At 50.5% G+C, this 25,461-nt stretch overlaps 2 protein-coding genes across 2 annotated transcripts in view; both read right to left on the minus strand.

Annotated features, from left to right (window-relative positions):
- GRTP1 (growth hormone regulated TBC protein 1) overlaps positions 1-3,214 on the minus strand; it is a 33,897-nt gene extending 30,683 nt beyond the window's left edge. Inside the window, exon 1 of the mRNA XM_015567558.1 lies at positions 3,114-3,214. Coding sequence (XP_015423044.1) covers positions 3,114-3,214 — 101 coding nt within the window. The remainder of the gene's footprint in view (positions 1-3,113) is intronic.
- Positions 3,215-20,254: 17,040 nt separating this feature from the next.
- The window catches only part of LOC107184026 (collagen alpha-1(I) chain), a 15,652-nt gene continuing 10,445 nt past the window's right edge, over positions 20,255-25,461 (minus strand). The window contains 3 exon segments of the mRNA XM_015567559.1: positions 20,255-22,240; positions 24,080-24,174; positions 24,369-25,427. Coding sequence (XP_015423045.1) covers positions 21,990-22,240; positions 24,080-24,174; positions 24,369-25,427 — 1,405 coding nt within the window. The 3' untranslated portion in view covers positions 20,255-21,989.

Here is a 25,461-nt window from a genome sequence, read left to right on the forward strand (position 1 = left end):
TCAGGGCGGGATGGTGGGCAGGCGGGAGCCTCCGGCTAAGGGATGGGGGATCCAGGGGGTGGAACCGGGGCGACTGGCAGCTCGCCGGCCAGCCTCCAGGCCTCTTAGACCCTGAGTAAAGGCTGGAGAAGACCATCCAGGTTGGATTCCTCCGGGATTCCTTCAAGCCTGAGTGCGCAGCAGTTCCAAAGGCCAGAGTTCTGACTTGTGATACCTTTTTTATTTGCTTTATGCAGAAAAAGCAAGTCCTCTCTCTCCTCTCTCTCTCTCTCTCTCTCTCTCTCTCTCTCTCCTGCAGCCTACAGTTCAGACCTGAGAACCTGCCCTGTTCCTTCCTGCCTTCCCTTCTCCACCCAACCCCACTGCAGGGAGCCGGGCCTAGGAAAATGGCAGCTGCCAGGAGACGCGGTGTCAGACTGGCCGGCCTTGGCTACTACCACCCAGCAGCTGGAGGGATGTGCCGCCCTGCAGGGCTGCCATCTGGGGTGACTTGGAGTTAACAGCTCAGGCGTCTGCACCACTCCCCAAACTGCAGCCGGCAGCTGTGGGGGCTGCCGCCTCCCTAGTGCTGTGTCCAGAATCCTGGGCGCATGAGCCAACGCCCAGTACTCTCGGAAAGTGAACAGCCGTCTGATCACAGCTTCTTCTGCCTCTCACTTCTGAAGGAAAGCACCACCGAACAAACACAGTCTATCAGCCACTCCTCCCTCTGGTCCGGCTCACCATGCACTGAGATGGCAGAAGTATGGCATGCAAACTAGGCCTGCACTGCTTTCCCTAGCTAGCGGGGGGGGGCCAGGCAAAAATTTGCCTGAACTGTGTGTTTTGAACTTTGTGTCCGAAATGTGGTGAGATAAAAGGAAATTTAAGATGCTTTAAGATTTAAGGTACTTTTGTAGCCTTAGTCCTCCACATCCCCAAGGTCTTTTTTTTTTTTTTTTTTTAATAAATAGTGATCTCAGAACAGTAAGCAATCAGGCAAATCAGGAAGACAGCTCTTCTGCAAATGTTCCGTGACCACCTTCCTGGGCCCAGGAACCCGCTCCACCATGGCCAGCCCCCCTTTGAGGAAAGGTCTCCCTGGGACTCCAGATGCTCTTTCTCCAGAAAAGTACCCATAAGCCACTGCTATGTGCGGTAGAAATAATGCCCCCAGCTTCCCACTGCCAGGGCTTCTACGGGTCAGCCTGGGAGCTTAACGTTGGTTGTTCAGGGGTGTTCCATCTGAGGGCTCAACAGGAGCCTGGGAAGTAATTTGGGGCCCCCTCTAAATCGGAGATGTCAGTCTGCCCATGGTTAAGTCTCTCCAAACCCTGCAGGACTAGAGGGAAGTCAGTGCTTGGGTAAGCATAACCCAAGTGCCGGTTCTGCCAACCTTCCCAGTGTGCTGGTTCTGGGAAAATTCTTCAGGCTTTCAGCTCCGTTCACAGCATTTTGCTTTTGAAAGACAAAGTGTTGCTTCTTTCAAAGACCCCTTATCCACGCTCTGACCTCCTTGGCACATTGCCAACAATGGCCCTTTCTTCTGCAGGCTCAAGTCCACAGATAGGGTGACTTATTCTTACACAATCGGGAGCGGGGATCCCCTCGGCCCACACCACTTCACCTCTGCTGGGTCTTACAAAACAGAACAGACACACAGAGACCTCCCCCTGTTCCCCATCCTGTAGTTTTTGCCCTGTTCCCTTCCTTGTCGGTCTGCCACAGGTCCATGGGAATGACTGAACCCCTCTCCGCTCCGACCTCCCTATGGGCCCAAACCCCATTTCCTACTTCCTGTTGCAGTTTCTGTGAGAATATCTGGCACTTCTCTTGCACTCAGCATCGTGTGCCCCTAAACCATTCAGCTTTCAGCCCTGTTGGCACAGCTCTGCTATTCCCATCCCTCCTGGCAGTCCTGGTGGACACTCTTACTTCCTCAAGGCCCCTCTTTTCTGTAACTCCTGCCCTTCTCCAGATGAGCCTCAGGGTCCCAGCCTCACTCCCCTCCTACCCACTTCTTCACAACCGCATTGAAGAGCAGCCTTGGTCCCGTGGCTCCAATGCCCCGACAGGAAGCACAGACCACGGGGTACATGCCTTAACCTTGAGTGTGATGGCAGTGCCCCAGACCAAGTGTATTTTGGAGCCAGATAAAACTAGAGTGTGAACTTTCTATGTTAGGAATAAGTTAGATAGGAGCGGGGCTGCCCTCCAGGAAGAGTGGAAGGAAAGATAGAAAGGGCCAGCGCCCAGGGCAGGCAAGGACGGTCAGCAGCCAGAGGGCGATGTCGCTAGAAGGGCCTCCGGGAGGTCTGAGGGCTGCTGGAACTCCACCAGCTGCCCCGACTCCCCTTGCACAGCTCCCCAAGCTCCCGTGTCCTCAGTGCACCTCCACCACCTCCCCATGCCCAGTGCTCTGAGGGTCCTGGGCACCTTCTTGGCCACCTTCCTTTCCTCAAAGCAGGCAGCTGTGATAATCCGTGATGGATAGATCATGTCGGAGTAAGGGAACCACACTGTGTACACACCCCAGGAGGGTGCATGCAGCCGGTGCAGAGGCAGCCAGCCTGCACCCGGTCTCCCCAGAGCATCCCTTTCTGGTGCTCCGGGGAACGCTGTGTGAGGAGGCCTCTTTGCAGCACTAAACCTTCTGGACACCAGGGGGGCTGGTCAGTCCGGGTATGAGAATTCCTGCACAGGGGACCCAGGTCCTCTGGGGAGGCGGCACTGAGGGGGGCATGTGCCAAAGCTCTGGAGTCACCACCCAATGGGTGTCCCTCTTCCTGCAGGAATTCCTGTTCTCATTACTTGATTAAAAGAGCTGCTAGGAGTGCCCCTTCCTCCAAGACTAACAGAACATCTAGGGCACAGCCATAAGACCTGTGGGTGATGGAGGGACAAAGGTAACATCTGAACTTGCTGACCCATTGCAGATCCCTGCAGCAGCCCACTGGACACGGAGTACTTCCCAACATGTGGCAAAGGGTGCCCAGCACCACGCCGGGTCTCCTTGTGATGTCCTCAGACCTGAAGCCAATAGAGCTTTTGCACATGCTGTGGGGTTGCAGGAGTCACAGGTGTCAGGGAAGGGTGTCTTACCCAAAGTACAACTGTGCTGCTCAGACGCCCACCTGGGGACCCAGTGAGATGTGGATCCTGACTCAGCGGGGCAGGGCGGGGGTGGGGTAGTCTGAGACTCTGCATTTCTCACAGGCTCCCACATCTGGTCCATGAGCCATAGTCTGTTCAACAAAGGGCTGGATGGGGAGAGCATTACAGATGAAAAGAAGCTTAAGAGAGGGGAGGCCCTTGGAACTGATCCTCTTGCCTTGAGATCCAGCCTTGACTTTGGCCCCCATCCAGCTGGCTGTGCACTTCAGCTCCCTGGTCTGGGGCAGGGCCAGCACCCAGTCTTAAAGGCCTATTTTGACTCTGGGGATTAATGTGCACAAATGTATGCCTCCCACTCAGAAAGTCTGAATGGGTTCAGAACTGGCCTCTTCAAGATGCACTATTTTGGTAGGTGAATTGTTTTGAGCTGAAGGCAATTGAGACCCTGCAGGATCATGGGAAACTTTCACCTCTCCCTTCAAGAATTTAAATTAGGGGCTTTGCCCATAATAAGAGTTATGATCAGCCCTGGCCAGGTAGCTCAATTGGTTAGAGCATTGTCTGATAGGGCACATATAGGAAGCAACCAATGAATGCATAAATAAGTGGAACAACAAATCAACCTTTCTCTCTCTCTCTCTCTCTCTCTCTCTCTCTCAAATCAATCAATCAATTCTGGGCTGAGTTATTGTTACAGGTGAGATGACGAGACTTCGGTTCTTGTCTTCTTGAAGGAAAGATTTTCATCAAGAGACAACGGGCAGCAAAGTAAGCAATTATTTATTGGCTGAAGCAAAAACACACTCAGGACAGTGCAACAAAAAAGGGCATAGAAGAAGCAATAGGAGAGCCTAGGCTGGGCTGCTTTGGCTCACTGAGAAGGGGGCCTTGGAGACAGGCTCAGGGGGTGAGCCCAGGATCAGCTGCCACTGCCCATTGCTCCCCTGGTTGCAAGTCTCCTGCAGTCCCTTGGAGGGAAGAAGTGGGGAAGGGAATGGCGTGGGCTGCTCCCCTGGGGGAGAGCTGGCTCTGGGTCCTTCATCCTGAGTGTATTTATCTCTCTCCTGCAGGTGGAAATCTTAGGGGAGGTTTCCTGGGAGGCTCTCAATAGAAGATTCATCAGCTCTCCAGGTGCGTTCTTTCAGGGTTCTGGTCTCACTGATTAGTTGGAGCCAGGCCACAGGGTTATTAGTCAATGCAGCTCTCCTGAGGCAGCCATGGCATCACTTGTCTGGTTTTGCTGGTTTTCTGGGCCTGGAGTTGAAACACAACTGAGGCCTACCTAGATGTTATCTTTGGGGAGGAAAGGTCATGTGGTCTAAACATGTGACCATGACCATCGATATGCTAGGGGAGGAAAGATTAGCCTGGGGTGAGGTCTTGCTTTCCCAGTGTTGCCCCTTGCTGGGCACCTGCCTCGGTGAGTTTCTGTCCCTGGCCCATCATCCTCACTCTGTTCAAGTCGTCTAACTGCCTAGAACATTATCCCCAGAAGTAACTTTATATGACCTATCTATAGGCAGGGCAAACTGCTAATTACTGAGTATCTACTCTTCTTATCGTCCTGCCAATATCCTTCTTCCCCTGTAAAGCCCCAGGGAATATTATCCCACCCTTAGCTCAGAATGTCACACATACCTCATTTCTCTTCCTGCCTTTGAACTCCTCATGGATGTGGGGTTCCCACATGCATGTGTGTAATTAAATTGGGTCATTTTCACTTGTTAACCTGTCTCATGCCTATTTAATTATTAGCCCAAAGAACCTTGAGGGTAAAGTGTCTTCCTCCCCCACAGGCCTTATTAGGCCACCTGCTCCTGCCCTTCCCAGAAAGCAAACAGAAACACATGCAGATGTTATGAGTAAAGGATTGAGAACTGGGGTGGGGGACATAAAAAATGACCAATGTAGGGAGACTATGAGGTTTCCAGTGACCACCCAAATGCCCACATCTTCACGTGGGAACTGAGCAGGGCGCCTGCCTTGAGCAAGCACAGGAGGCTTTGCTCAGAGGACAAATTTCCCTTCTGTTCCTCCTGGCACCTTTCCTTACTCTCCAGGTGAGGTCCAGCCCAGGACAATTGGGTGAAATAATTGTGCTGGGACCTCAGGCAACAACCAGAACAGCCCCAGAAACACCAGGCCACAGGGTCACCCTCCGTGGGCCCTTTTCTTTGGGAAAGCCGCCCTCTTCGAGACTGCAGTAAGAACTGGAGTCCCGGAGATTGTGCAGGCTCACGTCTCAGCTCATCCGGCTGGGTCATGTCACCTCGTGCACGTAAGGAACTTGGCGATGTCTGGTGCATGGAACATGCTCAGTGGATGCTTGGCATTTTGTTGTTCCTGTTACGCACCCTCCCAAACTCAGGTGCTTCATGTGCGTTTTTGCTCAGGTGCGTTTTTATCTGGGAGAAGATTCCTGGCTCCGAAGGCCCCTCATACCCCACGTGCCCTGCAGGAAATCACCTTAGAGTCTTCCCTGAAGACCTTTAAAGAAGAAAAACAGGTTTAGGCAGATGGCAGGTCCAAAGTCTTCTTGCTCTCTGCTATGCCCGGGTAGTTTACAGCTGTGGGGAGAACTGTGCAAACAAGAGGCCTGGTTATAAAGCAAGGAGATGGGTTTTGCGTTTAGTTTATAAAGCAGACGCTTACAGTTGGTTTTGGCTTCCTCGTGCTTTCAATACAGATTTGAATATAAGGTATTTTGTAGGCTCTGAGCATTACAGGAAGCTTACAATTAGGTTTCCAAGACAATTTTATGAGTGCTACTCATAAGCAAGATTTATTTTTATAAGGTAAAATGATCATTTTTTTTTGTTTGTTTGTTAATCCTCACCCAAGAATATTTTCCCGTTGATTTTTAGAGAGAGCAGAAGGGAGGGGGAGAGACACAGAGAGAGAAACATCGATGTGAGAGAGACACATCAATTGGTTGCCTTCTGCAGGGGGATCAAGCCTGCAACCAACATATATGCCCTTGACCAGACTCAAACCCGGAATCCTTCAATCCGTGGGCTGACACTGTCCACTGAGCAAAACCAGTTAGGGCTGAAATGAACATTTTAAAGAAAAACATCGTGATGCATGACATTATGTAACAACCCTAATAAAGTTTTTTTTGTACAAGATACTATAATTCATGAGAGGGAGCAGGTTCTTCCTTCCACATAGGTCAAGGAGGCCTCACCCAGGAAGTGTTGTTTGTCAAGTCTTCATGGACGGTGGGAGCCTGCACTGCAGAGACCTGGGAAGGAGGCTTCTACTTCAACCTGCGCCCCTGACAGACAAGTGCTCAGGAAAGGCGGAAGGACAACAGGTGAGGACACTCTGCAGACAATGAGGTGGTCTCCACCATCTTTTCTCCTCTTCTTCCTTTCATAATGGAACCCCCCCAGTTTTCGTTTTGTATTATCCAGCTCAGGCCACCCTAACAAAGTACCACAGCCTGGGGTGCTTGGACAACTGGGGTGTATTTTCTCACAGTCCAGGAGACTAGGAACCTGCAGGCAGGGCATTGGCAGGGTTGGTTTCTCCGGAGGCCTCGCTCCTTGGCTTGCAGACAGCCATCCTCTCCCCCTGTCCTCAGATGGTCTTTCTTCTGTGCATGTCTGTGTCTTACCTTTGCTAAGGACACCAGTCGTATGGGATCAGGACCTGCCCTAATGACTTCATTTTAGCTTGACCACCCCTGGAAAGGCCCTCTCTCCAAATTCAGTCACATTAAAAAATATTTCTACTGTTGAAAAAGAACCATGCTCTTAACTTTGGCAATTAAGGCAAAAAAAAAAAAAATTGTCCAGCCCTAGCTGGTTTGGCTCAGTGGATAGAGCATCGACCTGAGGACTGAAGGGTCCTGGGTTCGATTCTGGTCAATAGGACAGGCCTGGGTTGGGGGCTTCATCCACAGTAGGGGGCATGCAGGAGGCAGCTGATTAATGATTCTCTCTCATCATTAATATTTGTATCTCTCTCCCCTTCTCCTTTCCTCTCTGAAATCAATAAAAATAAATATTTTTAAAATATGTTTTTAAAAAAATGTTCCAGATTCATGACATGAAAGTTACACACCCAGAGAAACCCACTTCACTTACGTCTAAAATGGGGCTGACAGATTTAGCAAATAAAAATACACATATAGCCCTAACCGGCTTGGCTCAGTGGGTAAAGTGTCAGCCTGCGGGCAGAAGGGTCCCAGGTTTGATTCCGGTCAAGGGCATGTACCTTGGTTGTGGGCACATCCCCAGTAAGGGGTGTGCAGGAGGCAGCTGATCCATGTTTCTCTCTCATGGATGTTTCTAACTCTCTATCCCTCTCCCTACCTCTCTGAGGTAATAAAATACCTTAAATACAATAAAATATATTTTAAAAAATACACATACAGGGCACCCAGTATGGGATATACTTATGCCAACAAAGTATTCATGTGTGTCTGCGCTTCTGATGTGGCCGGCATTCTGTGTCTCAGCTGGCAACCCTTTCCTGAAGGCATATGGAACACGGTGACCCAGATTTCTTTAAATAAGAGGTCAGATCCTTTTTCCTTGAGAGTTTTTCCTTAAGAGGCCATTTGCCAGGAAACACAATGATGTCCTTTGTTTCTCAGCTTTTTTATTTTGATGTTTTCTAGCAAACTGAGCACCGACCTGCCTCTCTGTTGCTCTGGAAAAGCTGGCAGCACCCTTTGCCTCGGATGCAGAGGAGATCTCCCTCTGGCACTTACCCCGGGGTTTCAGGTGAAGAGGTAGTGGGACTTACTAAGTTAGGAAGCAGTGAGGTACAGGGCCCTTCAAGGCAAGTGGGGAATGCTTTGAATACACAAAGCTAATTATCAACCATCTAGAGTAGGAATCCAATCATTGGAATATGAATTTTAAAATAAATATTTGAAGCTGGAATTAGGGTCATGTAAAAATCTTATTCAAACCCAGGAGCACAAACTTCTGAGGGATTTCTGTGTGTGATCAGTCAAACAAATCGATTCAAGGCCACTGTGATGACTGTCAGGGTAAATGCAAATCTAAACAACAAATTTCAATTTAAAAATGTCCCTAATGCCCAGTGTGGCTCGGTGGTTGAGTGTCAATCTATGAACCAGGAGGTCACAGTTTGATTCCTGGTCAGGGCACATTCCCCGGGTTGCCGGCTCGATCCCCAGTGTGGAGAATGCAGGAGACAGCTGATCGATGATTCTTTCTCATCATTGGTGTTTCTATCTATATCTCCCTTTCCTCTCCCCTCAGAAATCAATAAAAAAAAAATAGAAAAAAAATAAAGTGTCTCTAGTTCCAAAAGGGAGCGAAAACTCCCACCTCTTTATCAACATTTTCTTTACAAAAGTCAACACCATACATGCTCCCTCCCTCTTTGAGATGCAGGTAAAACTTTCTAAAAGCCGGAGCAGCCTTCAGATAGGCTTGCGTCTCAGGATGTCTTTCTTGGGCGCGCAGCCCTGTCTTTGAAATGTGAACATGGAAGCGGGCCCCCTGTCTGGAGAACCTTCGCCCAGGAGCTTGTCTGCACAATGCAACTTCCTCTGGTCGAAAGGCGGGAGTTTCATTTCTCCTTTGGAAAAAGACAACCAACATGTACACTGTGGGTGATATGGGCCTGACTTCACAAAAGGATGGGATTCTTTCTGTCTTCACCTTTTCTTGTTGGGCTGCCTGTAATGAGCACCGTATTCAGGCTTCGTGCTCATTCAGTAACAACCGTTTCTTTCTCGCCTGCCTTGGTGGAGAAGGAGGTTTGGTTGCTACCTGCCTTCTCTTGGGTGAGAAGGAGGTTTGGTTGCTACTTTCATTAGGCGGAGGTGCAGGCTTGGGGATCGTTAAAACGTCTCTAGGGTGACTCCTGTGCACTGCCCCCATCCCCGAGAGTGATGTCTCTGCTTAGATCTTGAAAGCGCTGAGTCCACTTCCTTTCCTGAAGTAAGTGCTGACTCCCAGACCTTTACCTCAGGCTCCTACCCCTTTTCTGAGCTCTAGTCCTGTGTTTCATCAACCGAATGGACATTTTCACCAAGATGTCGAGAAGGTACCTCCAACTCAACCCAGAAAACCTGGGCTCATCTCCCTGCAACACTGTGCTGCTCTCCTGGCGCCTGCCTTGCTTTGGGGGCACCACCAATTAATCTAGCTAGCTGCTCAAGCCAGGAGCCTGGGGGTCATTCCCCAAAACTACAAAGGAATTGAAATCATACAGAATTGAGGCAAAAAGAAAAGGTCATCCTTACCACTCTCTCTTATTCCCATTTTTCAGGGGCCTCTGATAGTTAGACTTTTGTGTATATTTTCTTCCAGACTTTCTATCCTTGCAGGGAATAGAAGAGCACACACATGCACACACACATGCATAAAGGCAGACACATACATGTGCACCCACACATACACTCTCTTTTTAATGGGCTCTCATTCCACATAATGTTGGTGCCTCTCTTGAATCCTCAACCCACATTCACTCAGTAACCAAAGCCCACCCTTTCTACCACCTCTAAGACCAAGAATAAAGGTTGTTGGATGAATTCCATTCAATGTACCCAAATTAAAATTCAAAACTAATGATACTATGCTAAGTAAAAGAGCCCGACCCAAAAGAGTATATAGAATACAATTCACTTGGATGATGTTCAAGAATAATGAATCTAACTTGTAGTGATTGAAATTGGAACAGCGGCTGCCAAGAGGGTTGGAGACGATGTAAAAGGGAACGAGGGAACTTTCTGGGCCAGGGAAAATGCCTGACCTCGATGTGTTATGTGTGTCAAACCTCATTAGATTGTGCACCTGAGATCTGTGCAATTCACTGCATATAAACTTTACCTCCATTTTTTTAAAATGTGAAAAATATGAACTGTGCTATGTTATCAGTAGACCTGCATCTATGCAGAATAAAGGGCCACACAGAACTGGCACAATACTGAAGAACAGTCACGTGAAAGAGAGCGTCCCAATCAGATATCCAGACTTGTAGTAATTACATTATAATAGCTCAGGCAGTGTGGGACTTTCACTAGGACAGACAGACTGGCCAAACGGATGTGCTCCCTGGGGCTGTCCTAACCAAATACCACAGACTGTGGTGGCTGAAACAGCATGAATCCGTTTTCTCAAAGTTCTGGAAGCTATATGTCCAGCGCCAAGGTGTTGGCAGGGCCGTGCTCCTTCTGAAACCTGCAGGGGAAGGTTCTCCCTGCCTCTTCCCGCTTCTGGAATTCCTTGGCTTGTGGATGCAACACTCCAGCCTCTTCCCCTGTGGCCACCCAGACGTCTTCCCTTTGAATGGCTCTTCTTATAAGGACACCAGTCTTTGGATGTAGGGCCCACCCTAGTCCAGCATTATTTCATCTTAACTAATTAAATATGCAAAGACTCTATTTCCAAATAAGGCCACCATATGAAGTTACGGGTAGATATGAATTGTTGGGGGACTCTATTCAATTCAGGACACCAATGGAGCCAAATAGAGATTCCAGAAACAAACCCAAGGGTATATGAAAACTTGACTGATGAAAAAAGGTGCAGCTTGGTGGGGAAAGAAAGAATGTGCTGGGACACTTGGTTATGAGAGAGAGAGAGGAAGAGAGAGAGAGAGAGAGAGAGCATTCTCAGTGTTCTGTACCAAGTTAGTTGGCCAGTGGATTTCTCTTGACAGAGTCAGCTACACACGTGTGTGTATTTCAGGGCCTGGTAGCTTTCCCTGGAGCCTCAGCACAAGAAATTCTTTTTAAAGAAAACTTCATCATCTAGCAGGTCAGTACCTCTGTATCAGCCAAGGTTCTTTGGTTGCCGTGAATGGGTCATCAACGAATACAGTATTTGTGATCAGAAATCCACTTATGTCAGTTAGAATCCAGCTTCCAGAACAAACGCCCTTCGATGTGCTTTCGCACAGTGAGCAGATGTCTGTGTCTTGCTCACATAACAACCCAGAGGGAGTGTCTGGTGGGCAACCTTCCATCTCTAGGCTCCACTGCCCCCTGAGGCGTTGGGGTGGTGTGTGGAGAGAGTGCACACCCGCCTCCCCTAACCATGCCGTCCCAGCTGGGACATGTGGGACTTCTCTCACACCCTACCTGGGATGGGAGCATTTGTTACAGGACCGGGAAGCTGAGGGGGCTAGGAAAGGTGGCCTGGCTGACAGGCTGCTTCCAGCAAAGACCTCACACTGTGGAAAGAAGCATGAATCCTGGGTCCAGAGTCCCCATCACCCCACAGCATTCAAAACAGCGTAGACCACAGCCACGCTCCAGCCGGGAGCGAGGGCCTCGCCGCAGTCCTCGGAGAATGCACCTGCTCCACCCCATAGGAGGCGACATGTCCTATTTTATGACATTTTGCCTCTATGTGGGCGTCGTTGAGTGCACCCTAGAATGTCCGTGCCAAATGGTCAAAGTTAAAAATGGGGCGGCACAGGGCTTGACTGTATTGGTGCCGTATGTGTAATCACTACAGTTTCCATCTTCCACTATTTTTAAAAAAATATGTTTTTATTGATTTTTCAGAGAGAGAGGAAGGGAGAGGGATAGAGATAGGAACATTGATGAAAGAGGAACACCATAGATTGGCTGCCTCCTGCATGCCCCCCTACTGGGGTCAGGCATGCGCCCTAACGGGAATCAGAATCAAACCGGTGACCTCTTGGTTCATGGGTGGATGCTCAACCACTGAGCCACACTGACTGGGCCCACTATTGTTTTTATATCAAGAGTAATTAGTATTTGGTGGCGATTTCTCGCTAAAGACCCCACCTCTGCCAATTCCATGTAACCCGCAGACGAGTGGATGTCTCACGGGAAGTGGCATCCCTGGGGGCGGGGGGGTACTGTTAGCCTAGTATTTACTAACTTTTCTGCAGCCGATGTTTGGTTTTCATGAACTTCAGCTTCATTAACAGTCAGGTATTTCTTTTTTCCTCTTTGAGCTTTTTCTTAGAAAAATGAAATAAAATCATCTGCATAATCTTGGGAACAAAGGTGTCATAAAAAGTTCAACCAGACAAGGTGAGAAGCTTGCTTTTCCTGTTTTTAAAACTTTCTACAAAACATCCTAACCATTTTCTCAGATTCCTTGGAGGGTTTCACATAAGTTGAAACTGTGGTGAACAGCCTGGGAAACAAATGAGTATAAAGTTAATTTTTACACTTCCTGTTCCTTCAAGTAAACAGTCAAGCAAATTGCTCACAACGACCCACAGAAACTGAATCAATAAAAAAGTGAACGTGCTTATTTTCCCAGGATTTGCTTGGAGGCACTGCTTGGAAAAAAAAATAAATTGAACGAACAGTCTAGAGTGGCAGAAGTTTGGGAGGGTGTTTATTTTTAGAGACTTGTTGACATTTCTCAACAACCACCTCCAGGCTGGGCAGCAGCCCCGCATCTTAACACGTGGGGGCACCCAGCTGTTCCCAAACACAGCGAGCCAGGAAAGGGACCTGCTGGTGGCCTCCCGCTCCTCTCCTGTCAGGAGCTATTCCTTCAGCCTTCCAACCTGGACGCACCCCCTCCTGCCCATCAGTGCCAGGTCCATGTAGTGACCGCTCCCCCATTTTAAAATTGAGGTAAAATACACTTAACATAACACTGACCACTGCGACCATGTTTAAGTGTACAGTTTAGTGCCATTAAGCGTATTCGCATTGCTGTGACATCGCGCATTTCCAAAGCTCTCTCATCTTCCCAAACGGAAACTCTGCACCCACTGAACAACTCCCCATCGCCCCCTCCTGCAGCCCATGACACCCACCACTCTACTTTCTGTCTCTGCAAATTTCACTACTCCAGAGGCCTCAGATGAGTGGGACACAGTATTTATCCTTTTGTGTGTCTGGCTTATTTATCTTAACAATAGGTCCTCAGGGTCCATCCACATTGTGGTCCAGGAGGTTTCAAATAGTTTTGTAGCCCACAGGACCTTTCTACTGCTGGGAGGTGCTCCAGACATAATTTTGGTTCATTCTATTTTCCTCTGAGCCTACTGGACACGTTTCTGGCTGGGTGGGCCAGGGTGCAGTGAGAAGAAATAGCTTTGTGGAGAAGGAAATAGTGAGGGTCCTACATCTCTGAGAGATCAGTCCTCAATCTTGGAGAAAGTCGGGAAGGAATGGGCTCCACCAGAGCATGCCAAAACGGGCCAGTTTAACCTCCATTTGCCAAAGCCATTGAAAAGGAAAAGCGTATCTAGAAAGAGAATAGCAGGCCCGGTCGGTGTGGCTCAGTGGCTGAGCATCAACCTATGAACCAGGAGATCGCGGACTGATTCCTGGTCAGGGCACATGCCCGGTTGCGGGCTTGATGCAGGAGGCAGCCGATCAATGATTCCCTCTCATCACTGATGGTTCTATCTCTGTCTCCCCCTCACTTCCTCTAGTTGGGGCACTTATCATTGATGTTTCTCTCTCTCTCTCTCTCTCTCCCTTCCTCTCTAAAATCAATAAAAATTATATTTAAAAAAATAAATAAAAATAGAATATCAGCACAAAACCTATCGAATTTTCCCAGGAAGAAGCCTGAGACTTACAGTGGATTAGCCTCCAAAAGGGCATGTTTTTCTCAGAAAAGGTGTGGAGAAGAAATATTAATTGGCTCATAGGTCAGAGAGCTGACAGGATTCAGGGAAGTTAAAGCCCAGGTGCTAAGGTTTCCTGGAGAGTGAATGGAAGAACCTGAGAGCTGCCGTCACAGGAGGTAACACGAGGGGTAGGATTTGTGTTTGTCCTCAGCAGAGAGCGTTGATGGCAAACTCCTGCATTCACTCACCCAGAAGAGCAGCGATTTACTCCTGCTGGAAGGGCACCACTGCTGGCCTGTGTGTCCCTGACCTCGGCCATGCCTCCTGCCATGTGACCATGTTTATCTGTGAGGCTCCGGGATGCTGACTGAGTCATCTGGCGCCTATGACTGTCTCACAGACAAGAGGACAGGACAGAGGAGGTGAGATTACGTCCTTGCTCCTACAGCAAACCCCCTATAACTGACACCTGCTGGGGTCAGGAGTTACGGGGCAGAGGCAGGAGGGTACCTACAGAGGGTCCCCTGGGTCAGCTCAGGTGTGCCAGGCCAGTGCCAGGAGCTTCCGTCCTCCACAGAGAGGAAGTGCTGAGCTTGGACGGGCACCTCCCAAATGACAACTCCTGGTCAGAGCGAGGGAGGCCCCCCTCCTCTGTAATAATGATAACGCTGTGCCTCACTGTGCCAGGCAGTGCCCAGCGCGAATGCACGGAGCCTAGTGCTCACACAGCCCCATGGGGTAGATGCTACAATTCTTATCTCAGAGTAGAGGAAGCTGAGGAGCTGAGGAGCACGCACCCACACGAGGATCTCCCCCCACCCTCGGATACACCCCCACACACGTACACACTTATGCACACACAGGAACTTTCCTGAAGCCAAGTAGCCAGTCTGTGGCAAGACAGGGCTCAAAGCCAGCAGCTGGCTACGGGGCTCCATCCTGTCCCACAGCCACTGCAGCTCCCTGGAACCCCAAGGGAAGGAGAGAGCCCCTGAGGCTGGCCGCTCGAGCAGGCAGGGTCCAGGTCCAGGAAGGGCTGGAGGAACCGTGTGCTGGTGCCGAACCACGCGAAAGGGCCCTCTCAGGTGAAAGGCCCCCCTCCCCCCTGAAAACAGGGATCACCAAAGCGGTGTAGGGCTCATGTGCTCTGACCCCCATGCACTCACTCCTTTCCAGCCTGGGTCTAGCTAACCCCATGGGTCACAGATCTCAGGACTGGACTCACAGGAGCCCACAGTGCCCTCTGGTGGCCATGGTGCCCGCTGTGGCTCGGTCATTTCCAGAACTAAGGTTTCTGAGGCGGTCCTGGCTGAAGGGCCTGTGGGCGATGGCCGCCATGAGTCCTGTCTCTGAACTGCCCCCATGCCTCCCCTGGAAGAGTGGGCACAGAGCGTGGGTGTGGGCACAGGACACACCACCTCGGTCGTGTGGGCCAGGACAGGGCTGGAAAGTCCAGCTGGACCCGCCCTCTGTCTAAAGTGCCTTCACTCCATCACAGACCCCACGTGACAAGCCCTGGACCCAGTGACCACATGACCATCCGGAACCTGACAGGCAGGACCGGTTACCGCCCCAACAACGAAGCTGGGAAGCCAAGATCTGGGAGTTCACTGACTTGGGCAAAGTCATGCAGCCGTAACAGAGGCGCTGGGTGTATGCAGAGCCGACCTGGGTCCCGGGACACTTAATTTCTGGTCATAAAATGTCTCCATACATTTAAATTAACTTGGAAAATGGTGGCAAATACAAAGACAAGAGAAAGAAAGTACCTGTAGATTCACCACCCCTGATAACCAATGCCTGCTGTTCTGTTTATATATTTTTTGTGTTCTTCCCCTTTTGATAGGCAGTTAGACACACACAAACAGAAAGGTGATGAGCCAGGTGCAGAGGTCACCGGGGCGGAAAGCCCCAGGTCCCTAGCAAAGGACAATTATAGGGTGGGACCTCGCCCCCAGGGTGACCTTTCCTCCCCTACCATCATATCGCTGGTCCTAAGGTTTGGACCCCCTGTCCTCTCCACCCTAGAGATAATATCTAGGCCTCAGTTGTATTTCAGCTCCAGGCCCAGAAAAGCAATAAAACCAGACAAGCCACAGCCAAGGCTGACCTCAGGACGAACTGCATTGAAGAAGGACCCTGGTGCCAGCCAATCAATCGATGGAGACCACAACCCTGAAAAGACACACCTGGAAAACTGCTGAATATTCTATGAAGATCTTCCCCTGGGACCTTCCCTAAAATCTCCAACCTAAAAACCCTTAGGACGGAGGACCCAGTGGGTCTCCCTCCGGGAGCACAGTGCCTTCCCTTCCCTTCCCCCTTCCCACCCACTAGGCACGTTACCCTGAGCTTCCCCGTCCCAAGTTCCTAGGGCCGCCGTTCCTTTGCCTTCATAACCTGCTTCCTAAGCCCATTACTTCTAGGAATTACTTCTTCTACCTCTGTGGTTTACCCAATCAATGCTCTCTTACAGTCTGGGTCTTAGCTCTGAATTCTTTCCCAGCCAGAACCTAAGCACCAAGGTTGCTGAACTCAGGGTTGGTGTGCCCCCACGGGTCAGACACCTGGTGCCATTCTTGCCGCCTACAACACCTTTATATGTAGGTTACATGTGTAGATCTACTGTTTTTGTATTGAATTTAAAATAAATGTACAATATATATTATATAGTATATGTATATATACTATATATTTTATATATATATTATATATATTACATGTATATGTAATATATATATCAGCCCTAGCCGGTTTGGCTCAATGGATTGAGTGTTGGCCTGGGGACTGAAGGGTCCCGGGTTTGAGTCCGGTCAAGAGCACATGCCAAGGGCACATGCCCCGGTTGCAGGGGACTTGCAGGAGGTGGCCAATTAATGATTCTCTCTCATCATTGATGTTTCTCTCCCTCTCACTTCCTCTTTGAAATCAATGAAAATATATTTTAAAAAACATTAAATGGCTGAAACCGGTTTGGCTCAGTGGATAGAGCGTCGGCCTGCAGACTGAAGGGTCCCAGGTTCAATTCCGGTCAAGGGCATGTACCTGGGTTGCGGGCACATCCCCAGTGGGAGATGTGCAGTAGGCAGCTGGTCGATGTTTCTCTCTCATCGATGTTACTGACTCTCTATCTCTCTCCCTTCCTCTCTGTAGAAAATCAATAAAATATATTTTGAAAAAAATTAAATGGTAAACTATTATTCATTTCCTAAAATGATTTTTAAGCATGATTTTAGATGACTGCATATATCTTACTAAGTATATTATGCAATAATTCATTTAATCCATCTCTATGGGGGGCAGACATTTATGTCATGTATGTCTCTGTCTTGAATAATATCATACTGAATGGATTGTTTTTCACATTTCTATGAAAAAAAAAAGAATGTGTCCTTAATGAGATCCCTAAAAAGGTAGTTACTGGGCTAAGGACCCACACTCTCTAAAGCAGTGGTTCTCAACCTTCTGGCCCTTTAAATACAGGTCCTTGTGTTGTGACCCAACCATACAATTATTTTCGTTGCTACTTCAAAACTGTAATGTTGCTACTGTTATGAATCATAATGTAAATATCTGATATGCAGGATGGTCTTAGGCGACTTCTGTGACCCACAGGTTGAGAACCACTGCTCTAAAGGCTCTAGATACTGATTACCATATCGCTTTACAAAGGACGGCACCAATTTGGGACCCATTAGAACTGCCTGTCTCAGCGCATTCTCCGAAGTAATGAGTGTTAATGTTTCCTTAAAAAAAAAAATTGGGGCAGGGCGGTGGAAGATGGGGGAGCAGGTTTGCCAGTTTGCCAGCCCAGTGTCGTATTCCGTCCTTGCGTGCTCAGGCCCAGCAGCCTATCCTGAGGTAGCCCTGTCTGCACGTGTGTTCTATTGGATGTTGCTGTGGCCCTGCGCCTGGGCCTTGGCTATGGGAGCCGAATCCGCTCCAGCAAATGTCAGCAGCAAGTGGTGTTACGTAGCCAAAGGTTCGATGGTGCGAGTGTAAGAAGGCCTGTGGCCCACTGGGGGGGTGGGGGTGGGGGGTTGACCTGTGTGAAGGAGCCAGGATTTGCCTGTGGGGCACTGGGAAATGTAGAAAGATAATAAGGCAGTTCTCTCTGTACATCAGGACAACACTAACCTCTCTCTGGCCCTGTAGTATTGTGATTGAAGGGGAGCAGAGTTTGCTACCCCAAAGTATGCCTCTTTGGGATATTAATTATTTTAGGCTGGCTAATTTTAAGAAAGAGCAGACGTGGGAGAAGCTGCGAAAACCAAGCAGAAGGGACCCTTAGTAAAGGACAGTTACCTTTGTCAGGGAAACCTCTGTCAGAGACTCCCTCACTGCACCAGCCTGCCTTCACCACCAAAGGAGAAGGCCTGGCCTCTTACATCTGCATCACCGGCTTACCTTGGACACTGTATTTTTCCTGGTCACACCGTGACAGAATCTGCACCCTCAACATCTTTTGTCTTTAGCTGAAGGTGGTATTTAAGGTGATTGCTAACGCCATCTTTCCGGGGTGTCTCCCATGGAGACAGGAGGCATGCATGTTATTAAACTTTAATGTGTTTCCCTGCTAATCTGTCTCATGTTAATGTGATTGTTGGTCCAGCCAGAAGAACCTTGAAAGGTAGAGGATAATTTCTCCTCCCCAACATAATTAAATGAGAAATAGGCCTTCGGTCTTTGGTCTTTGTCCGCAGTTCCTGGCTCAGAGCTCCTAAAACCTTGGGAATTTCCTGAATGTTGGGGTGAGAAGGGTATCTTTTGTTATTCATAATAAGCCCTTTCAACCCTACCTGAGTTTGTGCTAACCAGGTTACCCAGGGAGGAGGGAGGCTGGTTGCCTGGGAGACCAATGATGTGACTAGAGCAGTGGTTCTCAACCTGTGGGTCGCGACCCCTTTGGGGGTCGAACGACCCTTTCACAGTAGTCGCCTAAGACCATCGGAAAACACATATATTGTTTTTGTGATTAATCACTATGCTTTAATTATGTTCAATTTGTAACAATGAAATTGGGGGTCACCACAACATGAGGAACTGTATTAAAGGGTCGCAGCATTAGGAAGGTTAAGAACCAGTGGACTAAGAGGGTTGGAACTTTTAGCCCCACACTAGATCTGGGGAAATGTAGAGGGGACAGGGCACTGGAGATTGAGTTCATCACCAATGGCCAACGATTTAATCAATCATGCCTACCTAATGGGACTCCATAAAAACCTTAAGTGGTTGGGTTTGGGGAACTTCTGGAGTGAATAGTCCTGTGCGGAGGGTGGGACACCCCAACTCCACGGAGACAGAAGCTCCTGCACCACGGGCCCCATCTTCTACCCCTACCCGCCCCACCGGGCTCTATGGACCCTTCATCTGCATGTTCATTTGTAACTTTATAATAAATACCCTTTATAATAAACTGGTAATAGTAATTCTCTGAGTTCTGGGAGCTGCTATAGCAAATGATCAAACCTGAGGAGGGGGTCATGGGAACCCCTGATTTGTAGCCAGGTTGGACAGATATGTGGAAACCTGGGGGCCCACTGCTGCAATTGGGGCTGAGCACTTAACCTGTGGGGTGGGCACCAAGCCCAGGTAGATGGTGTCAGAATTGAACTGAATAGTAGGACAGCCAGCTGGTGTCTCAGAGAATGGAAGAATTATTTGATGTGGAAAACCCAACAGAAATGTCTCGAGTATCGAAACAGTCTTCCTGTAGGTCCCTTTGTTCTTTCAGGGAAGATTCCCAACACTTTCATGGTTTAGAGTTAGATTCACAAATTGACTGTCTAGTACCTTCCTGATCTTAGAGTGAATTCTGCCCACCACCCAGGAGCTACGGACCCCAGCCAAGTCAGTCCTCTGTCCTCAGAGAAACGAGTTAGCTGTGGGCCTTTTGCAGGTCGTTATCCGAAATCCTCCACCGGCAGGAGGAGAAGGGACTGGGTGATCTCACCTCAGGGAGCTTCTGATGCTAAGGAACATTTTAGGACCTTGGTCTTCCCAAACCCTCTTCCAGGAGCAGCGCTCAGTGCCCCCTGGGCCAAGCCGCCCTGGGGAGGACAGGGGCACAGGCTCACCCTGAGGAGGGGGTGATGGGAGCCCCCTGACCAGGTTGGACAGCCTCGTGCTCCCCACTGTGGACGAAGGAGCTCTTCCTCTCCCACGATGCTAAGGACTTGCAGGCCCAGCCTAGGGCACAGCAGTTTTTCTGAAGGGCCTGGAGGGAAGTGGAGTTGGAATTAGTGTACCCTGACCCCTGGCCTCCCAGGCTCCTCTTCTGTGCAGTCTGTCCCGGGCATCTCCCTGGGGCGGCTTGGCTGGCACCTGAGCTCCGCCTCCAGGGGGCCTGGCCTGGGGAGCAGGCTTATTTATTCTCTCCTGGCCCTAGGGCCTAGGCGGTGTCCTGGAAGCCCTGCTTGTTTTTACTAAGCATGCCCGAGGGATTCTCCTCCCAAGCCCAGGGCCTCCCAGATTGGAGGATGGAGGAGCGGCTCCTCTCTTTTGCTGACCGAATCTCCCCACACTGGTCAGCACTCCAGCGCTTGCCCCTGGCCCCACAGTTGCTTTCTGACACGAAACCCCTACCTCCTCAGGCAGTCCCTCAAAGAGGCCAGGAAGAGATCTGGAATGGGTGATATATTTTATTTTGTTTTATTGATATTATTTCCAGCTGGATAAAGTTAGTAAAAATTCAAAAGAGAATACAACAACAAAAAATATACATATAATTTTTTTTCTAATGAATCCATTTTAGAGTTTTATACAAAGGAGAATAAAACAAAGAATGTTGAGCTGCGGGTTAATACATAAGCCAATAATTAAAAGCTTGTAACTCAAATGGCAAAGATGCCCTTGCTAAAAAATAAAAAAATAAGGAAGTGGTGCTGAATTCATAAAATTCTAAACAGTGACTTTCCCAACGGAGCGTCTAAAATACATGTGATTCTTCATCATAGGAGTTTCCTCCGGGAGCCACCCCTCCCCTGCAGGTACATACCACAGGCGTGGCTCACAGATGAGTCTGTAAACAGTAGAAGGAGCTGTAAAAATCTGAAGTGAGGTGTAACTTGATAAGCTACTCAGATGTGCAAAATCAAGTGGGTCAGCTAAAAAGTTCACAAATGTTTACTGTGGGTTTCATTTAAGATGCCCACTACCCTCCTGCAAGAATCATTTCAACCCAGGAGGCCTCCTGGGTCTTTCTTTGGCAGAAACGGCTGCCACGTCTGCACTGTAAACTCTTGCTTCAAGTGTATTGTGAATGCACACTGACCACTAGTAAGTCCTGATGAAAAGTCACTCGATTCTTTCCCATGGAGCGGCTCCAGTAGCGGCGTGGAGGGCAGCCTGACCTGAACTGTGTTTGGTGAAACCAGAGCCAGGGCCCTCCTGCTGGCCGGGTCGGAGCCGCGCCCTGCGCCTGCCAGGTGTCCACAGGAACTCCGTGTACGACTTCTCAGAAGCCGCAGTCCAGAGGAGATTCTGATCATTTTTTTCCCACCACTTAAAACGATACCGCTCAGTTCATTCTCCAACGGGCTTTCTGGCCTATTTAAAAATAGTGTCGAAACTCCACTGCTTCTTATTTTAAAAAGGGAACACCCAGTAAATAGAATATTTTTATCTCCTCTGTCGGTCATCAAGTTCTTTGCCAAACATTGCTTTAAATCCTTTGTGAAACAGAGGACAAATAAAAAAAGAAAACAAATAAGATGGTGCCCCCCCAGGTGCATTAGCAGGAAGTCACCTTCCCAGCTCTAGCAAAGACGCCCCTGGGTGTGAGCAGGTGTGGGCGATGGGACTGACAAAAGCCCCCACATCTGTGGGCCTCTGCTGGGACCCTGAGTATGTCTTTGTCTCCTGAGCCTCCTGGATTTGCAGCTCTGAGAAGCTGAACCCCAGTCTTGATGCAGCCTTCCCCTGGGGCAGGGACACCTTGGATCTCCGTAGCCTGTGCTCTTTGAGACAATGGGCACCCCGACTGCCCGGTGGAGGTGGAATGGCACCAGAGCCAGAGGCCTCAGTCCTGTCCATGGCCAGCCCTCAGCTCCAAGTGGAAGCAAAAGGCAGTGAGGGAGGTGTCTACCCAAGGCTCTCCCACCCAGAGGTGGGGATCCTCATCCAGATGCCCAGACACTAGACACGGGGCAGCGCCACCCATGTAGGTGACTGTCACCCACACCGCCTCCTGCTGCTACAGCGAGCAAACCAGGCACACACCCTCCTGGTTGAACCTGGGACACTTCCTCTGCTTTACAGAGGAGCAACCCACGGAGCGGAGCCCTCTGAGGGGTGACGGAGGGAGACCAGCACCTTAGTCCGCCTTCAGCTCCCGTGGGGCTCTCAGGCCCCCCTGACGCTGCAGTTGAGAGTCTCTAATCGGCCTGATTTTAAGTTAATTGCCTGATTGGAGGGACGAGGGTGCCAGGAAATGAACCCTGCCCCTGGACAAAGCCCAGCTGGGTGTGCAGACCTCACGCTTCCTGCCTAGCCTCACCGAGCCCAGTGCCGCTTTGGCCACCATGCATGTCCGTCACATCTGGCTGACCTGTGCTGAGAGGAGACACCACAGCGACCTGGACCTCACCATGGACAGGGTGAAAACGGACAAACCCAGCTCTTCCTAAGCACCCAACCAAAGCTTAAATAAAAAAAGCCCTTCTTGCCCTGGCCAGTGGCTCAGTGGTTAGAGCATCAGGCTGCCCACCGAAGGGTCTCAGGTTCAATTCCGGGTCAAGGGCACATATTGGGTTGCAGGTTTAATCCCCAGCCCCAGTCTGGGTGCACAGGGGAGGCAACCAATCGACGTCTCCTCTCTCTTTCTCCCCCTCCCTTTATCCTTCCCTCCCTTCCAATCTCTCTAAAAATCAATGGGAAAAATATCCTCAGGTGAAGATTGACAACAACAACAACAACAAAAAATAAAGTAAGAAACCCTCCTGTAAATGAACATTCAAGTCAGAGAATAAAGAGGTTGCAGCACACATGAAGGAAGCTTCTCCGGGAAGAGAAGTCTAGAACATCGCTCAGAGGCAAAGGCAGCAAACATCAAGAAGTCTTCAAAACACGGAAATCCATCTTCTGCAAGAGAATAGCACCGGCAAGCGTGTGCTGGGCAGTGAGGGCTTCTGCTGAAAACCCGGGGCACACGTGTGTCCACAGAACCTGAGACGCACACGCGTTAGGGTCCAAAGACCACTCCGCGGCCCCTGAAAGTGTGTGCCCTGTGACATTAAATCTGAAAACTGGACACACGATGTGGCTCCTTGCGCCTTTTTGTTATGGAAAAAATAGCCGAGGGAAAGTCTGGAGAAAAAGCAGTCCAAGGTAGTAACAAAAATCATCTAAGGTGGTGTGGTTATGGGTGATTTTTATTTCCTTCCTTATACTGTTATACAATGTTCAAGAAATGTAGACTGAAAAGGCATTGCTGCCCTAACCAGTTTGGCTCAATGGATAGAGCGTCGGCCTGCAGACTCAAGGGTCCCAGGTGCGAGTCCGGTCAAGGGCATGCACCTTGGTTGTGGGCACATCCCCAGTAGGGGGTGTGCAGGAGGCAGCTGATTGATGTTTCTAACTCTCTATCCCTCTCCCTTCTTCTCTGTAAGAAATCAATAAAATATATTTTTAAAAAAAGAAAGAAAAGGCATTGTCTTCGTGAGTAAAGATAAATTAGAATAATAGAATGTCGCGGGCAGGGGGAGGAAACGCCCCTGTGCTTTTCAGGAGAGCAGCAAGGGGCGAGAGAGCATTGCGGCCCCGTCATTGACCGGCAGTGCCATCCAGCGTCCCTGCAGGATGTGGAGACCCCGGAGGCTGCTGTGATGACTGAGAAAGACGGAGACGGTGTGACATTGCGTTTTCCTCACCACAGCAGTTTCTAAACAAAGGCTTCCTTGGACTCGTGCACCTGCAAACACGGTGCTGAGAACGACCTTCCGATCACGCTGCAGCCTCACCTTCCTCTGTAACTGACTCGAGTATTTCCCGTGATCTGTTCTGCTCCGGCCCAGCTGGGCCCAGGTGCAGGAACAGGGTGTGCCAGAGCCTGGATCCCAATGTCCTCACTCCACCTTCCTGACCGTCATCAAGAAGGTAAAGATAGATTATCTTCCCCCGGGAGAAGCTGCGACAAACCGGAGCTCTTAGCCCTCATTCCAGGATGTGTCAGGACTGGTGTCCGGTTGGAGTCACGGCCCTCAGTCGAGGCACTCAGTGTGCGACTCCCCTGCCCAGGTCACACGCACTGGCGGCGTCTGAGTGAGGCAGGGGCCGAGGTCTGAGACCCGCCACATCCATGCCTGCCGGTGACCCGCAAGGAGACGGTGCCCTCAAAGGCCGAGCTGGCGGAGCCCCCCAAGAGCAGCCAGGACAGACACGTGCCAAGTTCAGCACCAAACCTTAAAGTGCCCAAAGTAGCACGGCTCTGTGAAAAGGTAGACATGTGTGCTTGGACGAACTCCAAGTAGAGATGCCTCACGTGAAATAAGGAACAGATCCACGGGGGGCAAAGGCTTGGTGTGCCTGGCACCTGCCTCGTCCTCGCTGTGCACAGCTCCCGGGAAGCCATGTGCACTGAGAACACGGGGCAGGCTCCACAGCACGTGCAGGCAACACGTCCGTAGTCGTGGGGTCAGTTACTGTGAGAGTGAAAGGAAACCACTGGTCCAGGGGGCTCCTTTGGAGGCAGGGAAACAGCCTGCAACCTGAGCGAGGGGCAGAAATGGAGGCATCAGACGTGCCAGTGGTCCCGACGCCGGGGGCTTCACTTTGGAAGTTCGAACGTGTCATTGGCCCTGATAACTTTGGCTCGAAACGACAAATCAAAGGACCTCTGGTCGCAGAAGCTTTGGGCTTTGTACTTTGCGAAGTGTGCTGACTTCCTCTGATGTTCGCGGTCCAATGTGCTCCTTCCTGCCCTGGAGATGTCTGGGGGCCCCTCCTGGGCTGGGACACCCGGTGTCTGGCAGCCCCCAGGCTTGGGCGTGGGCACTGCAGAGCCTTGTGTTGACTCAGGATGGACGGACGTCTGGCTCTTGTCCACCTGCAGACAGTGTTCTTCCACCTTCGGTGGCACTCCAGGTGGCCCCTGGCCACCCATGGGGGCTGGTCTCTGGGACTGCCCACTGGCACCTGGGGTAGGCGTAGGTGCCACAGCCAAGGAGTTGCCTGTGGGCCGCACCAAGTGGTGGGGTGCCATCCTGCTGGCCTGGGCCTGTGCCGGGCGCCCCTGCCGCTCTTCAGTGTGGAGACCGTGCTGCCCTGAGGGGTCCTCTACAGACTGCACCCACTGCCCTGGGGGGCGCTCTGGTCCCTTCTCAGCGTGTCGGCAAGGAGTCTCCCCACCAGCGGTTGCCCTGTCACTCCCCACCACGTCATCCTGGGGCTGTGTCTGCGCCTCTTCAGAGCCACACGAGGGGGTCTTCTGGCTTGAAGGAGGGATTCCCTTCTGACCAGGACTCTTCAGCCCCACAGGCCCTGAGACCCTCTCCTCTCCACCCCCCAGGCCTGCCTGTGACCCTGGCCGCTCTCTGACCTCCATGCCCAGCAGGACACCAGCTTGTGTGCGGGATGCAGGCAGCAGGTGTGCCTGGAGGCCGGGACACGTCTGGGGGGCCCCTTCTGCTCCTGTCGATGGCACTGAGGGCAACTGATGGGGAATGCCAGCAGTGAGAGGAAGCTGCTTTTCCCACACGACATGCTTCTCCTCCCTGGCCCGCTGCTCCTCAGGAGACGCTGGGGGCTTGTCCAAGCCGTGGCGCGAAGGCCCCTGTACGACGCCTCCTTGCGGTGTGGGGTGATGTGAGGGTGCAACCGGGGACTTCGTGCTATTCCCCCAAGGATCTGCTTGGGCAGCCGCCG

The sequence above is a fragment of the Myotis davidii genome, unplaced genomic scaffold, assembly GCF_000327345.1.
Source record: "Myotis davidii unplaced genomic scaffold, ASM32734v1 scaffold444, whole genome shotgun sequence".
Classification (NCBI taxonomy): domain Eukaryota; kingdom Metazoa; phylum Chordata; class Mammalia; order Chiroptera; family Vespertilionidae; genus Myotis; species Myotis davidii.